The sequence below is a fragment of the Neolamprologus multifasciatus genome, chromosome 3 (genome assembly GCF_963576455.1).
Source record: "Neolamprologus multifasciatus chromosome 3, fNeoMul1.2, whole genome shotgun sequence".
Lineage (NCBI taxonomy): Eukaryota > Metazoa > Chordata > Actinopteri > Cichliformes > Cichlidae > Neolamprologus > Neolamprologus multifasciatus.
Window position 1 is genome coordinate 8,672,379 of NC_140441.1, and position 14,946 is coordinate 8,687,324.

Sequence of the window (14,946 nt, forward strand, 5' to 3'; positions counted from 1 at the left end):
ATTCCTCTCTATGTCAAGTAGTGTTGATAAGTAGTTCCACAGGTTTTCTGGAGATCTTTCAAAGTGCTTCTTTGTATATCGGCAGATTTATTTTATTAATTTTCTGTCCCATCCTTTTACTTGATCACATTCTTAATTTCTTTTTCTTCATTTTCTGTTGTAGATTATATTATATATCCTCCTGAGAACCAGCCTACACATGAATTTATTAAATTTGTTTTTCAAGCCTGATAATTCTTTTCTCCTCCACTGGTCCGTTTTTCTCAGTTCTTCAGGAAATCCTGCACACTATGCTGTGATAGTCTTCAGCTCTTTGGGAGTCAACTTATGCACCTTCCTGCCAAACTGTATGAAAGAGTCTTATGAAAATAGCTGGATACATGGATGGGACTGGAACAAAGTGAAAAACCTGCTAATGTCCAAAGAAAAAACTGAAAAACCTTTAGAAAACCTATAAATATCACTCAAGAGCACTTTAAAAATTAAAAAAAATTGTTTTGAAGATGAAATTAAGAAGTGAGAGGAGGCTCAAGAGTTCTGCAAAGCACTGTATGACTGTATGTGTAGTTGCTTGGCATCAAAACTACACGAGTTACAAGGAGTGGAACATCAGGCTCTGATTTGACTGATTTGTTTGCAGTGCAACTGTTAACATCTACAAGTTTTTAATAATTTTATTATTTGGCAGATTCTCCCTTTACATTGGCTTTATGCTGGCTAAGAGTTCCTAAGCAGCCACGATTGGCTGTGCAACCAGTTACACTTTAACCCATGATCACACCCACATCAAGTGCAACAATAGAGTTTGGGGGTTTTTGGCTTTACATACTGCAGTTCTTAGTAAATTACACTAGTGTTGGTCACTTAACTACTTTTAACTTTATTTGCAATAGTGACACCAAAGCTGTAGGACTCATGAACCTCATAAAGAGGCACAAACTGGCATTTGTAGCAGAGTGTCTGTTGTGCTACAGCCAGGCTGACAGATGGTTTATTTCATATTCTTTGCTTTAAGTTCAATAAATACCACACATATATATTGCACATACAGCAGGTGAAAAGCAGGATTTATGCACACAGTGCTACTGCTCACTTTAGCGTGAGTAAAAGGAATGCACCCCTGCTCCAGGAATCGTCGCTGACTTATCACTGAAGAATCTTCAGAGTGACAGAATGCTGACAGACGTCGTCACAGTGCTTGGCAGGTTAAACTTAAAATACGGGTAAGGGTTGGAAATCTGCCAAATCCCACTTTAACTGTGATGATACCAACATCAGACGTAACATATAAAGCAGATGTTTTTTCATTTTATTTTATTTTGACTTCACATATTACAAAATCTTAATGGTTTTAATGACACTTAAGTCACAGTCTTACAATAACCTAAAAGTAGCCTAAAAGGCCTCTCATGTTCCAAAGCCCACCCATTTTATTAGTTGGGCAGGATTTCAGGATCTGTTGATTGCTATGAAATCTGGCAATGTGCGATGTGTAATTAATATCACACATTAACCAGTCACAGCCATCAATTCAGAGGAGTTTATCTACAGTTGTATATGCTCCAGTCAGTTACCAGGAACACTGATCGGTAAAAATGAGAACTGAGGAACTAAAATGGAAAAATGAAGCTGCAATATTTGCAGAAAACACTAGCAATACTCAAAGTACTGTGAGTTATAGAAGTTATCCAGCTAACTCTGTTGCTACCCTTTTAAGCAGAGGTGCAATTAAGTATGCTCTCTGATTGGAGCAGTCAAGCCCTCGTTTTTACGTAATGAATCATCAGTGGGAGGTTCCCATCAGGCAGCTCAACTGTGAACTACACCTCCACCCATCCTATCCTGGGCGTGAACAAAGGAGAGGACGCACATAAACAGAGCTGTCCTCACAAACAAATCTGTCCAGCTGCACCAGGATCGCCTTCTGAACAGCAGCCTTCATCAGAGCCAAGGTAAGATGAGCCGCAATCTACTCCTCAGCACACCAGTACCTGTACTTTATTTATTCTTATTCAGTTTTAACATGAATCTCTTTTCAATATTGTCTTTTATTTTGACACTTTTATATATGTGAAAAGTGTTATTTAAATAAACTTTACCTACTTACTTACATCCACATTGCAAAGTTCTACTGGAAACACATCAGTTTTAGGACTGTAAACAAGCTGCACAAGCGAAACAATAAAAACACAGAGATCCAAGGGCAGCTCTGTGGGGTCATCTGGAGAAATAACAGGAAGTAACTTTTTAAAAAACACTTTTAAATAATGAGTGCAAAAATGAGTGCAAAAACAAAATACTTTACTGAACTCCATCCCTCTGTGTAAAATTATATTTTAACGATTGCCTGAAATTAATCTGTGACTTTTAACAGAGTCAGTCAAGGTATATGTAGATCTTATGTTATGTTAGTTTTCATATTTTGTTGCTTAATCCCAGTTTTGTTTGTAAGGAATCTAGGATGGTATTAAAAATAATTGTTTGCTCTGCAAAGATTTGCACTAAGTGACTCATTTAAAAAATGTAACTGATTTTTTTTTTTTTATTCTGTTGTTTGAGGCAGAATCAAGAAGTGACTTTTCACCCACAACACAAGTGTGTTTATCACAGTCACACAGCTGGTTATGTTTGAGTTGAACTCCAAACTCTACATCCCAGAAATGAAACATGTCTGGTATTTACTGAAAAAAATCTAGTGACTGTGTGACAGACAAATTATAGTAAATATGCTGGGCGAGGAATGCTTTAAACCTTTGGATTTGATTATTAAATAAAAACAAAAATAGCAAATTAAGTTCTCTTCCAGTCTAGAGAAATGTGTGAAATATCAGTGTGAGGAATCAGATTTTAGAGATGAATTACAATCATTACACTTTCTTTGTTCAAACACTGAGTCTGTTGTCATGTTATCATTTTTTAAATAATGTGCACTGTTCAGAATGTGGCTTTGACTTTCTATTTAGTGGTTTCGATCATTGTTGTCTTATAGTTCCCTTTCAGCTGTCTCCCTACAAGATGCTCCACCCCCTGCTCTTCCTATCTGCTCTCATTGCACTTTCAGGTAAACACATGCACCAGTCGTTTTGAATGCATTCTTACAGAGGAAAGAGGAACAACGAGTCAGGAGGGTTGGCTTATGATTTAACTTTCCATTGAGTTACATGACGACTCTTATTAGATAAATGTTGGTTTTGCATTCAATTCAAATAATTAATTCTTTGTATATATCCTTGTTTACCTTTTTATGTTGAATCTTGATGCAAGAGTTATTCAATTTCATTTTTTTCTTAATAATCTACTCTCAGTATCTCATGAAGATAAATTGTAATCGAAATAAAATAAATGAATTGATCATTGCTAAGATGCTTCCAAAGCTTGACTGGAGTACACCTGTGGACCAAAACTGATTAGACATGATATGGAAAGGCATACACCTCTTTATAGAGCTTTTACAATGCAAAGCTCTGTGCAAGGCTGCAGAAAATGTTCTGCCCTACTGATGGTTCCATAATTTTCAAATGGAAGAGGTTTGGCACAAATAGGACAGTTGTAAGAACTATTCAGCTGCCCAAACTGAGCAGTTGACATAGACTGGCTTTAGTGAGAACACTGACCAAGAACCCAATGACCACTCTGAAATCCAAGGATCCTGTGTGGAGATGGGAACAAGAACCAACTATGACTACAGCCCTCCAGCTGTTCTTCAAACAAGAAAAAAGCTTTTGTAAAACCAGAGTAACTTTTTTTTTCTTTATTTTCACAATATTTTTTAATATATTTTGATTTATATATTTTAATCAATCAATCAAGGCTTTATTCGCCACATGCAGGTTGCCCTCCGTGATGTTGTCATTCTTGTGCTCAAAGAGCCGATTCTGAGAACTCACGACCGCAGTGAGCTGCTCCAAGATGTGATCCAGTTTGCGCTCAGAGGTCTTATTCTGAGTATAACGGGCAGCCTTGTGGGGGTTTGAACAGCCGGTTCCGCTTTCTTAATTCTTCGATAAGTCAGGGCCAAGCCAGCTCCAATCAGCAAGAACCCTGTTATCATGGTTCCAAATAGGTAGATATCTTCAGTGTCTTCGATCGACAGTCCCGCCAGGCACACGATTCTCCATTTCTGCCACCAGTCCATCGTGTATCCGGCAGGGAAAGTCCCTCCAGGGCACTCGGGTTCTCCTGAGCCCAGACTTCTCGTTGAGAAAAGGGTGTCAATAGCATTCAGGGACCAGTTTATCAAATCCATAATTCTCTTTTAGGTTTTAGAAACATACTGTGAGAGAGTGTTCCAGGGAAAAGTAATACAAAAAACACAAGACTAGACAAGGACATAGAGGCTAAGCAGGGAAGCTAAGGGAGAGGAGGAGAGGAAAAAAGTGTGACCGCCTTCGCCAAGAGCCAAACGAGATTTGGCAATGTTTAGCAAAACCACTTTTTTGTCAATAAAATACTGCTGTTCCAGTAACACAGTTATGTCAAAGGTGCATTTATGTCAATGAGGTGGGATTTAATAAATGACATCATTGTCCCTTTAAAGTCCTTATAAACTGTTTGTTTTGACCTTATGAACAACATATTTGCCTAAATTCAAAATGTCCAGTTGGTGTGTTTTAGATTTTATTAACTTCCACACAGAGTGTAAGAGCTTTGAAGTGACCCATTTTTTCCCCATACTTTTTAGAACAGCGCAGCCATACATTCAGGAGTCCAGGACCTGTGGAAAGACTACTTCGTCTAGCAGTGTTTGAGAAAAGGGGAAAGCATACCACCCATACCAGTATGTGTGTGTGTGTGTGTGTGTTTGTAAATCTTCCCTTTTTCCATCGTCTAATGATTTTGATTGTCTGCTAATTTGATAATGTCCTGATTTAATCTTTGCTACAGAGCTTGCAGCACTTTTCTCTGATGATGCTCAAGGTAAGAAGTTGTTTTCTTTCTCTTTTATAATATATAACCTATCCACACTCTAAGTTACAATTAGCATTACATTTTCTCTGTATTTATCTTGTACATATGTAACAGTTAATTCTATGTACCTGTACTGTACGATGAGTAGCTTGTCTCAAATTGTGGCTGCATGAAGAGTAGTTTTAACACTGGCTAAAGTGTGCTATTATCACAAAGACACCAAAAGCCTCTAATATTGAGCAGAATAAATATGAGAAGAAATAAAAAGAAGAAAAAAACCTAGTACAAAATAAAGACTATAAATTTAAGTTGCTTACATAATTATTTATGCATGTGTTGTTGTCTTACAAACAACAACACATGCATAAATAGTGACCCAGCTAGCTCATTTGTATTTATTGTTATGTTATAAAAACCAACGTTGTTGTTTTTTTGTTTTGTTTTTTTCATCTCCTAAATGGATATTTTTATGTAAACAGTTCATATTCAGTTTATTGAGGTCCTAGACCCAGCTGGACTCATGATAAAACAGCCACTGTTATATGTGGTGTTAGGGAAAGCTAACAAACTCAGAGTTATACATACCCCTAACATCCGAATTTGGACAATTTCAGTGCAAGTTATTATTTTGGCAGAATAAGTTGAACATTGTGTTTTATGCTGCTTTTTTACACTGTTTTGTTTTTGTTGCGAAGATAAAATAACTGAAACAACAGCTTTTAATATAAATATCTCTCTCTTTGCTTTTCTCTAAATACTACTGGAAAAGTTAAGTACCCTTTTGACACACCCACTGCCATACTGAGACCAATGACGTATGAGATACCACTAGGGGGCAACGTGACACTGAGCTGCTTTGTGGAGGGCTCTGACAACTGGACCATTTTGTGGTACCGAGCTGCCACATATGGCTCTAAAGACGAGCCGATGACAGAATATGACGGGAAGAAAGCTATTAATGTGTCACAAGGAGGTATCTACCACTGCAGAGGAAGAAGCGATTCAGGTAGCATCACACACCAAAGTAATGCTGCCATCATTGAAGACACTCGTAAGTTCTGCTATTTATCTCTTAGCCATGGAAGTTAAAGTTATGTGATCTGTCCTTAGTTTTGTATATAATGCAATTGTTGGCATCATTTGGCGCTATGTAAATAAATTTAATTGGACTGAATTAGACAATGCTTCTGTTTTTCTTTAAATTTAATATTTTATGTGAACAGTTCCTATTACGGCCATTTTGACCCTGAAGCCCAACTGGACTAAGATATACATGGGTGAAACATTCACTGTCAGATGTGACATCCAGGGAGGTGAAGGAACTTACTGGAGCTATGATTGGAGACCAAAAAGGTTTACCACATATTATACAACCAATGAAAGAACATTCTACAATGTTGGTTGGGATGACAATGGAGACTATCAATGCAGAGGCAAAACAGATCTTTCCTTCACACAGTGGAGTAATGTCATTCCAGTAACTGTATCATGTAAGTTAGCCATCTTTCATCCATATAAACTGTTTCATCCAAATTAGCATTAAAAAAAGACATACGATAACTTGTCTGTGCAGATTCTCATTCATCCAGGACATGGTAATCTAAGGAGCGTGGAAAGAAAAGCAACTCGACTTCTTTAAGTTTCTTCAAGAGACTTAAAGAAGTCCAGTCACTTGATTGATTCATTAAATAATGACCCAGTATTTTGAGTTTGTTCTGACCGTATGATTCTTTATCCTTAGAGTTAATAAATTATGTATGTTCTAGAATGTGTTTTTTTTTTTTCTGAATGTGGTAGCTATAGCACTGGATTTCTTGTTTTATGTTGGTTCCCTCTTTCATGTCTAGTCTGTCCTTGTCTGATCTCCATGTTCTGTCTTCAGCATCTTTGTGCAAATTTCCCTTTTTTTTTACTCCCTCCCAGTCTGTCACATCTAAATGTCGTGTTTTTCCAGTTGTATCTCAGTGTCTGTTATTGTGTTCTCCAGTGTGTAACTTTATGTGTGCCACACACAGCTTATTGTGACATGGTGTGGTTCAAATGACAACAATAAAATTAGTATTATGTATGACAGTGGTACAGTTTGTAATTCCACTGTCAAGATTTGGTGATATTTATTTACATGTTTTCATCCAGTTATTTAAATGTTTTTATTCAAAAGTAAACAGACACTAAACTAGAGTGATAAGATTAGTGTTCAAAAGGGCAGAGTGAACCTGGCCTGATTTGCAGAACCATCGTCTAGCAATAATATTTTAAAAAATACATAAATAAAAAAGCCTAATCTAAAAAAAAAATTGTAATAATAAAAAATCTTGTTTCAACAGTTAAACTGCATCCTGTCCTCACTGTGTCTCCCTCATGGCTCAGTCCTGGAGCCTCAGTAACTCTGAACTGTGAGGTTGAATATCCTTCTGAAGGATGGAGCTTCTCCTGGTATAAAGCTGTTCCTTATTATAAAATAACAGAGGAGCCCTACACATATGAGCTGCTACCTGATGGCAGCAAGACTGCTCAGAGTTCGTACATCATTACTGGGCAGACAAGCACAGCAGCATATGTGTGCAGAGCAGAAAGAGGAAGCAACTACTACTACACCTACTACAGCGATCCAAAGTTTGTCTGGTCTGCTGGTCAGTTTCTTTCTGTCTCTCAATACTTGTAATGATGCTTAGTTTTTATGTGTTCTTCCTGAGCTTTCACTTATTGATCCATATTGTTTTTCAGATGCTTCATCAGCAGCGTCTCTCACAGTCGGCCCTGTAGTGCAAAGATTAGGCAATGACTTTGTCAAACTGACTTGTAAGGGAAACTCTCCTTCATGGAGAGTGAGGAAGTTCCCAGAGAATGGCCGGCCATATTGTAGCAACTTTTGGCAGTCAGGAGAATCTGTATGCACAATCGACACAAGATATTCAGATGACGGAGTGTACTGGTGTGAGTCTATGTTAAAAGAGTTCAGCAATGCAGTCAACATCACTTTACAAGGTTTGTAGAATGTTTTTTTTTTCCCTTTTGTGTTATTAGTTTCATGAATATTTCTATCACTATGTATGTTAAGCGATTCTTTCATGGAAAAAGAGGCAGAAATGTAAAGATTATTTTATTTGTGGAATCTCAACTCAGCAGCATAATACTCTTGTTTTTTTATTTCATTACATGTTTTATAAATTAATTTACCAAAATTTTTGAAGTACCAGCAGTAAATACACATTTCATATTTCCTTTTTTGAAATGAACAATTAAGGAGCAAAATATCTATCTATCTATCCATCCATCCATCCATCCATAAGATTATGATGTAATTGTACTCCCCATACAAGCAGATGGAGTTTGAGAAGTTGGAGCTGAGGCTGAATAGTATCTCAGATCTCACTGGGACAGAGTACACACTTGACAGTTGAAAGGGCTCTATGAGCTAAAAGAAAGGATGATTTTTTTATTTTTTATTTTTATAAGTCACATATCAGATATTTAGCTATAAGCTATAAGACATTTGATCATTCAGTAATTATTATTGCACATGTTTTTTCCCTCTTTTTTATTTTCTAAAATCCAGCACCAGCTGATCCATTTGAAACAATATCATCTGTATGTTTTGCAGACTTTTATTCTGGCCCTCTCATGGTGATCCCTGTTGATCCTGTGAATGAAGGAACTTTTGTTAGTCTTAGTTGCAACTTGAGAAGAAAAAAAATCTTTCCCAATGTGGCTTTTTATCACAATGACAAACTTATCCAAAATGATTCCCGAGAGGAGCTGAACTTCTTGGCAGTGTCAAAGTCTGATGAAGGTTTCTACAAGTGTCAGTACTCAGGAAAAGAGTCACCATCACGTTACATGACCGTTAAGTGTGAGTAGCATTTAAAAATGTGATTTTTTTTTAAATAATCATAATCTTTGAGAAGGAACTCAGTTGTCATTTGTTATATTAGCATATATATGAGCATCGAAATAATCTTGTTCTATTTTTTGGGAGAATGTCTCATATAGTGTCACTTAATACTGTTTAAATGTTTGTTATCACAATAGCTACTGTACCACCTGAAATCTTCAGCCAGAGTGAAAGTAGTGAAAACAGCCCCCTTCATCCTGGTCAGTACTTAAATCTGTTATTATTAAATTTTTAATTTTGACTGAGGCTGCATTACAAGTCAAAATTTTAAGTGACATGATATGGTGCCAAGAGAGGAACTGTGGTTCTGCTGGAGGAAGTCAGAAGTGACAGAGACGTGTGTGAGGGTGGAGCAGGACATGTTTGACAATGTGTCAGGGGTGATTTGGGATATTAAGATTTTCATTGGGAGTGACCAGGATAGACAAGAGTAGAAATGAGTACATCAGAGGGACAGCTCAGGAAGAGAAGATTGAAGGTGAGACTGAGATGGTTTGGATATGTGCAGAGGACAGTGGGCATAGTGGACAAAGGAAGTTGAAGATAGAGCTGCCCTAGAGGAGGTAAAGCAGAAGACCATAGAAGAAGATTCCTGAGTGTGTATAGCTTTAAAAAAAATCATATGACCGAGCCAAATTGACTGCAATTTCCGAATCACCAAGAGGAGAGGTGCTAGCTTGTTATCCCCCATTAAACAATGCAAGTAGAGAGAAAACATGATTTTCTCCAGTCTGGGATCATCTGGGATCCCAGTATCCCAGTAGCCTGAAATGTTTTGGGGGGGTTTTGTTTTGTTTTTTACAATTCAGCACATATCGCCAACACAGTATCGACACATTAAGGCGGATAAGGTGCATAAGGTGTCATCTATCCATAACTAGTCGAGTATGTAGAGGGTTGGTGTGACTGTGGAGAATGACAGGGAGGCTGAGATGGAGTCAGATAATGTGTTGTGGTGACTCTTAAAGGGAGCAGCCAAATGAAGAAGATTTTAATTTAAAAAGACTCACAGTATGAAAATATTGCATAGTTCTGGATTTATTTATACAATAAAAGTTGTTGTTATTTATTCAGTCTAATGACATTAAAATAATTGTTGCTGGATTTATTTATTTTTTTAGGTAGTGCTGCTGTCTATGAATCAGCAAACAAAAATGGAAGACACTGGAAATGGTACAGTATATTATTTATATTTAATTAGAGATGTAAAGGCTTTTTGATTAAAGGATTTCAGGTTTTGGCTCATCATGACATCATAAAACTTTCTATGTCTTTATGTGGATGTTTTACAGGTCAGTGAGGAGAGCTGTAGCTGCGAAGCAAAAAAGAATCCTTTTGTGAACCCACTGTTGCTCCTCTGCTACACAAATATCAGTCACGTTTTGCATTTTCCATTGTTAATTTGTTTGAAGATAATACATAAAATACAGACCTATACACTATTATCTACAAATATGGCACGAAAAAAGTAATTCCAGCTCTAGACTTGCAGATCATGTCTTTATTGGGTCCGTCGGTCCAAGAATAATTCTGTACATCTATACACAACCAAACTAGTTCCAAAATTTGGACGTCCAACCGTGACCCAACTTGAAGGTCAATATGATGTTCAACATGTGGATTTTAACTGAGTAATATTTTGTTACGGAGTAACTGAGTATTTTTGTTATGGGTGTCTATGAAAGGTGCAGGGAATTTACATGATCGAAAAATGTAATTTGTAAAAAAAAAAAAAAATTACAAATATTAACATTAATGTGGTGTTATCAACATGATGCATATGAATGTGGGTTATGTATAAACAAACATGATTAATTATGTGCCTATTGATTCAATAAGTACATGTGGGTAATTGTTTTGGTTATTTTACATTTTCCTGTTTTTGTTTGGCTGGTTTGTTTATGTTAGTTAATCAAGTTATTTGTTTGTAACCAGGTTGAAATTGTCATTTATTAAAATGTGTTGAAATATTTAAAAAATCATGTTAAAATGTATAATAATAATGGTTAAAATATTTAGAAAAAAATGAAATTCCTTTTGCTCTTTTAAACTTATGAAACAATGTATTTCATAAGTTTAAAAGAGCAAAATGAATGATTTTTACAAGTATCTTGTTTTTATTGTGAAAAGCTTTGCAAGAAAGAAGTTATTGGCGTTGTGATCTGTATCCTGCTCTGAGAGAAGTTCTGAGGGAAAGTAAGACAAGTTTGTGCAAGTGTGAACTGGGCTATCTACTCGACAGTCTTTGTCAATGCGCAGATTCTGAAAACTGTCTGTGAGAAGCCGGTGACAATTCTGCTCAAGAGCCCACCCCATCATGTAGATGACCGTTGGTCACCTTGCATTCCATCACACAAAACTGTACAGAAAATATGCCCTCTGCCCTCTGGAAACATGGGTCTACAGAGCCTATACATGCAGAAGCATAAAAAAAAAGACTGATGTCTAAAATGAGTCTAAGTTGGACATTGAAAAGACGTCCACAACCACTACATTTGAACAATAATAACTCATAAACCAAGATCGTAGCAACAACAACACTAGATGTTCAGCAGATGTCGAAAAAAAGACATTGCCTGGTGTTACAAAACAACCCTTCCAATGGACCAAAATTGGATGTCCAAAAATGACTTATAAAAGATGTCATTCAGACATCACTCAGTGTGATGTCCCATGAAGTAAGAAAAAACTGAAATAGATGATTTTTTTTATTTTTATTTTTTTTGCCTGTCCCATTTGGTTCTTTAGCCGTCAGAATTGTTGTCTGAAGACCAACAAGGATACCCAATGGATTTATTTTGCCAAATGGATCATCATGGCATTGCCGTATTGGTCCATTTGATCGACCTTTGTTTTTATTATTTATTTTATTTTATTTTCAGTTGTTACAGACGGGACAGACATGAGTGAGGGATAGGAAAGGGAGAAAGAAAGAGGAAGGAAAAGAAAAACAGAAGGGGAGAGGGACAGTGAGAAAGGGGGGAAAAAAATATCTCCGGTATCACCTGTTGAGAGAAAAAGAATAGAAAACAAGCAAAAAAAACAAAACAAAGCAACATACTAAACAACACCATCGCATTAATCTAGCTAAGTGTAAACAGCAGTAAATACTAAATATTGAATGTTGTTGTGCAGCACGCAGGACAGACAGCGCACAATGTGCTTTGAAGCAGCAGCCAAGAAAGGTGTGATTTAAGTCTATGAACAGTGAACACCCGTGTGCACACCTGTGTGGATCGGCGCGCTTGTATTCAAATGGTTTCCCCATGTAATGGTGTGCAAGAGGATGTTGAGAGCCATAGCCCTGTCCCCCAGGGCATGAAGCAGGCATGGAGGAGATCCAGGCCCCAGACATCCAGAGGCCCCAGAGTGCAAGAGCCCAAGGAGGACCACCGGAGGGGCATCCGTGCCACCTTCATGGGAAGGGCTGAGGATCCCCAGACGAGGGGTCACCCAGTAGCCACCGGGCAGAAGCTAGAGGGGGCTGCACGCCGGCAGCCAGCTGTGCCAGAGTGAACCAAGCCACAGGCACAGAGGCCGGAGGCCCGAGGGCCCTCCGCGCCCCGGAAGAGGCCTGACCGAGCAGCAGGCGCCAGGCCCCGCCAAGTAGCCACCGGGAGTGAGCTGGTACATACCTGAGCGCCCAGCCCCGGACACCAAGAACCAACAATGCACCGACCCCTGAGGGCATCAGTCACCGGCAGGGAGTGTGGTGAGGGGAGATAGGCCTCCACACTTTGGAGGGCCTTGGAGTTCCCAGAGAGGTGGAGTCTAAGACGCGACCTGACATATAGACACAGACAAACAGGCACACACAGACACAGACATGCATTCCCACCCTCATGCACACATATACAAACACTCAGCACTCACCAACGTAGGAATAAACGTAAATGGACATGTACACACAATCACACTCCCCAAACATACTCTATACCCCGGGTCCAGGTACCCTCACCCCCAGAGGGGGAAACGGCACCCAGACCCAAGAGATGTTACCCTTCCCTCCGGGGTGGAGAAATAGAAATAGATGATCTTAAGTGACTGCAGCTTTTTTAACTCTGAGTAATCTTTGTATAGATTGTGAAAAAATTCTATAACACAATCTGAATGAAAAATCACCTCTAGATGTCATTGTGGCAGCAGAGATGAAATGCCACCGTGCTGCCATTGCTGTGGACGAGCTCTACACATGGATGAACTCTTGCATTAACATCTGTTTAACTTATTAATAGCAATTTGTTAATTCAACATAACATTATAACAGGTAAAACACAGTGTCCATAGCGTGAAGGCATTAATTGCAATGTTCTCTTTTTGATTTCAGTTTTCATCCTTCCCGATGGCCTTTTCCTGCTCAGTATGGTCAGTGTTGGGTTTTTTCCTTGGCTTTGAGACAATAATTCTGATTGCTACACTGCCTGACATAACAGGCCAAAAAATGAAAATAGAAAAATCAAAATAATTAGCTAAGACAACTAACTCAAGACATGGCTTTTTAAGAAAAGGTGCCAGCTTGAAGGCCTGTGGTACATAGGCACGTGTTTCAATAAACAGGGACAATGCTTATGTACTTGCAAATTAAAAACATTATATTTAGGTAACCTTTTTTTTATTTTTTCTGTTTCTTTTCGTGGAGATCATTTCTCCTGCCTCTCACATGGAACAGAAGAGGCTGGAGTGCACAGAAACTGTAGAGATGCAGTTATACGGTCTTCCTGGGTCCCACAAACTATCAGCCAGAAAGAATAAACAAATTAAATTGCTCCACAATTTGTAGAATACCATTTTAAGATTATTTAAAAAACAAAATATAGTTTTTATTAAATGTAATAAAAAATTTTTATCAATGTAAAGACTAAAATGGATGTGTTTCTAACGTTATATAACGATATTTATATTATGAAAAGCAGATTTTTGACATGTTAAGTTTTTCATGCTTTTAGATAAAATAAACATGCAGTAAACAAAAACAAACAACAAGAACACAAAGCTGGCAAACCCAACCTAAAAAGACCAAAATCAACTCAAATACTCCCAAACGACAGAACCTTCACTCGTAGATTTGGTTTTCGCATTGTTTTTTTTTTCCTTTTTGTCTTTGCTACTTGATAAAAAAGAAGAAATATACTTGCCTACATATGCTATTCTACATGCTATTAAACCATTTAAAATTACAATTCATAGTTTTATATGTGAATTATATAATGTTAAATTACTATTAAACAAATGACTAAGTATTTTAGACTTTAGTTTACTTCAGCCATATTCCATATAAATCAGGTATCATACAAAAATAAAAATAGCTTCAAATACAGTCAATAATAAAGCTTATCTTATCTTAACAAGATTAGTTATAGTACACCAACTTCTCTTATACATTAGCACTAAGGGAACACTGAATGACCTGGTGGTTTTTGTCCATAAAACTACTCATCTAAGATTACCACAAAATTATTATTATGTGCTTGATGTGCCTCACCTTTGGCCCTGGATTTCCCCCTCTGACTGCACTAGGACATATTGCCTCTTGATAAAATAAAATAACACATTGATTCGTGCCATATAAAAAGTGAGACATGTCAATTCAGATTATTTGTCAAATCTAAACTAATCAATCAATTTACATCAGCAGCCTAACAATTGTAGTGCAAACTGCACTACAAGGTGGAATATTTGCAAAATCATGACTACCTCATGATATTTTATGTCAAAAAATGAACCCTATGAATATGTCAGTACCATTAGGATGAAATTATTGTGTCACCAACATTTTAACGTTAGACATATAATATTAACAGCCTCTTTAAACTAATATCCTGGCTGCTCGAGGCTGACGTTTTTTCTGACACTTTCAATCAAAATTAGAAAAGTTACTCTGAGACTGAGAGAACTAATAGTGCTGCATGTTGTGCAGTTAGTTTCCAAAAAACGTTGGTAAGATACAATTTTAGACTGATGTGGGCCAAAGCCTAGCATACCCTGTAACGTTATTGTGACTGACACATTTTATGAGTGAGCTTGACTTTAAGTGACTTACAGGTTTCTTTGAAAAATACTTTCTTATATCCAGGTTCTTCCTTTGTGCTGCCATCCTCCTCTCCTCCTGGCAGCTTTTTGCTATTTTTAAACAGTTTTTCCTG

At 37.4% G+C, this 14,946-nt stretch overlaps 2 protein-coding genes across 4 annotated transcripts in view; both read left to right on the plus strand.

Annotated features, from left to right (window-relative positions):
* The window catches only part of LOC146521432 (butyrophilin subfamily 2 member A1-like), a 55,093-nt gene that overhangs the window by 26,478 nt on the left and 13,669 nt on the right, over positions 1-14,946 (plus strand). The gene's annotated exons all lie outside the window — the stretch shown is intronic.
* On the plus strand, positions 870-10,765 carry LOC146521435 (sialoadhesin-like). 3 transcript variants are annotated; one of them, XM_085154974.1, is made up of 12 exons: positions 870-1,952; positions 2,990-3,061; positions 4,682-4,777; positions 4,885-4,917; positions 5,678-5,959; positions 6,132-6,398; positions 7,236-7,541; positions 7,636-7,896; positions 8,513-8,761; positions 8,941-9,003; positions 9,925-9,976; positions 10,096-10,765. In XM_085154974.1, the coding sequence occupies exons 2-12, from the start codon at positions 3,016-3,018 to the stop codon at positions 10,142-10,144; spliced, it is 1,704 nt and encodes a 567-aa protein (XP_085011100.1). In that variant the 5' UTR covers positions 870-1,952; positions 2,990-3,015; the 3' UTR covers positions 10,145-10,765. The 3 variants fall into 3 exon arrangements, with proteins under 3 accessions (XP_085011100.1, XP_085011101.1, XP_085011098.1); XM_085154972.1 differs by lacking the exon at positions 870-1,952 and having other exon boundaries at positions 1,964-3,061; XM_085154975.1 differs by lacking the exons at positions 870-1,952; positions 6,132-6,398 and having other exon boundaries at positions 1,963-3,061.

Bases quoted from the DNA above. Each gene is read 5' to 3' on its own strand.
- LOC146521435 (XM_085154972.1), top strand. From the start codon at position 2,854: ATGAATTACAATCATTACACTTTCTTTGTTCAAACACTGAGTCTGTTG. The intron at 7,542-7,635 runs GTCAGTTTCTTT...ATTGTTTTTCAG, and splicing joins AAAGTTTGTCTGGTCTGCTG to ATGCTTCATCAGCAGCGTCT. The intron at 9,004-9,924 runs GTCAGTACTTAA...TTATTTTTTTAG, and splicing joins AAACAGCCCCCTTCATCCTG to GTAGTGCTGCTGTCTATGAA.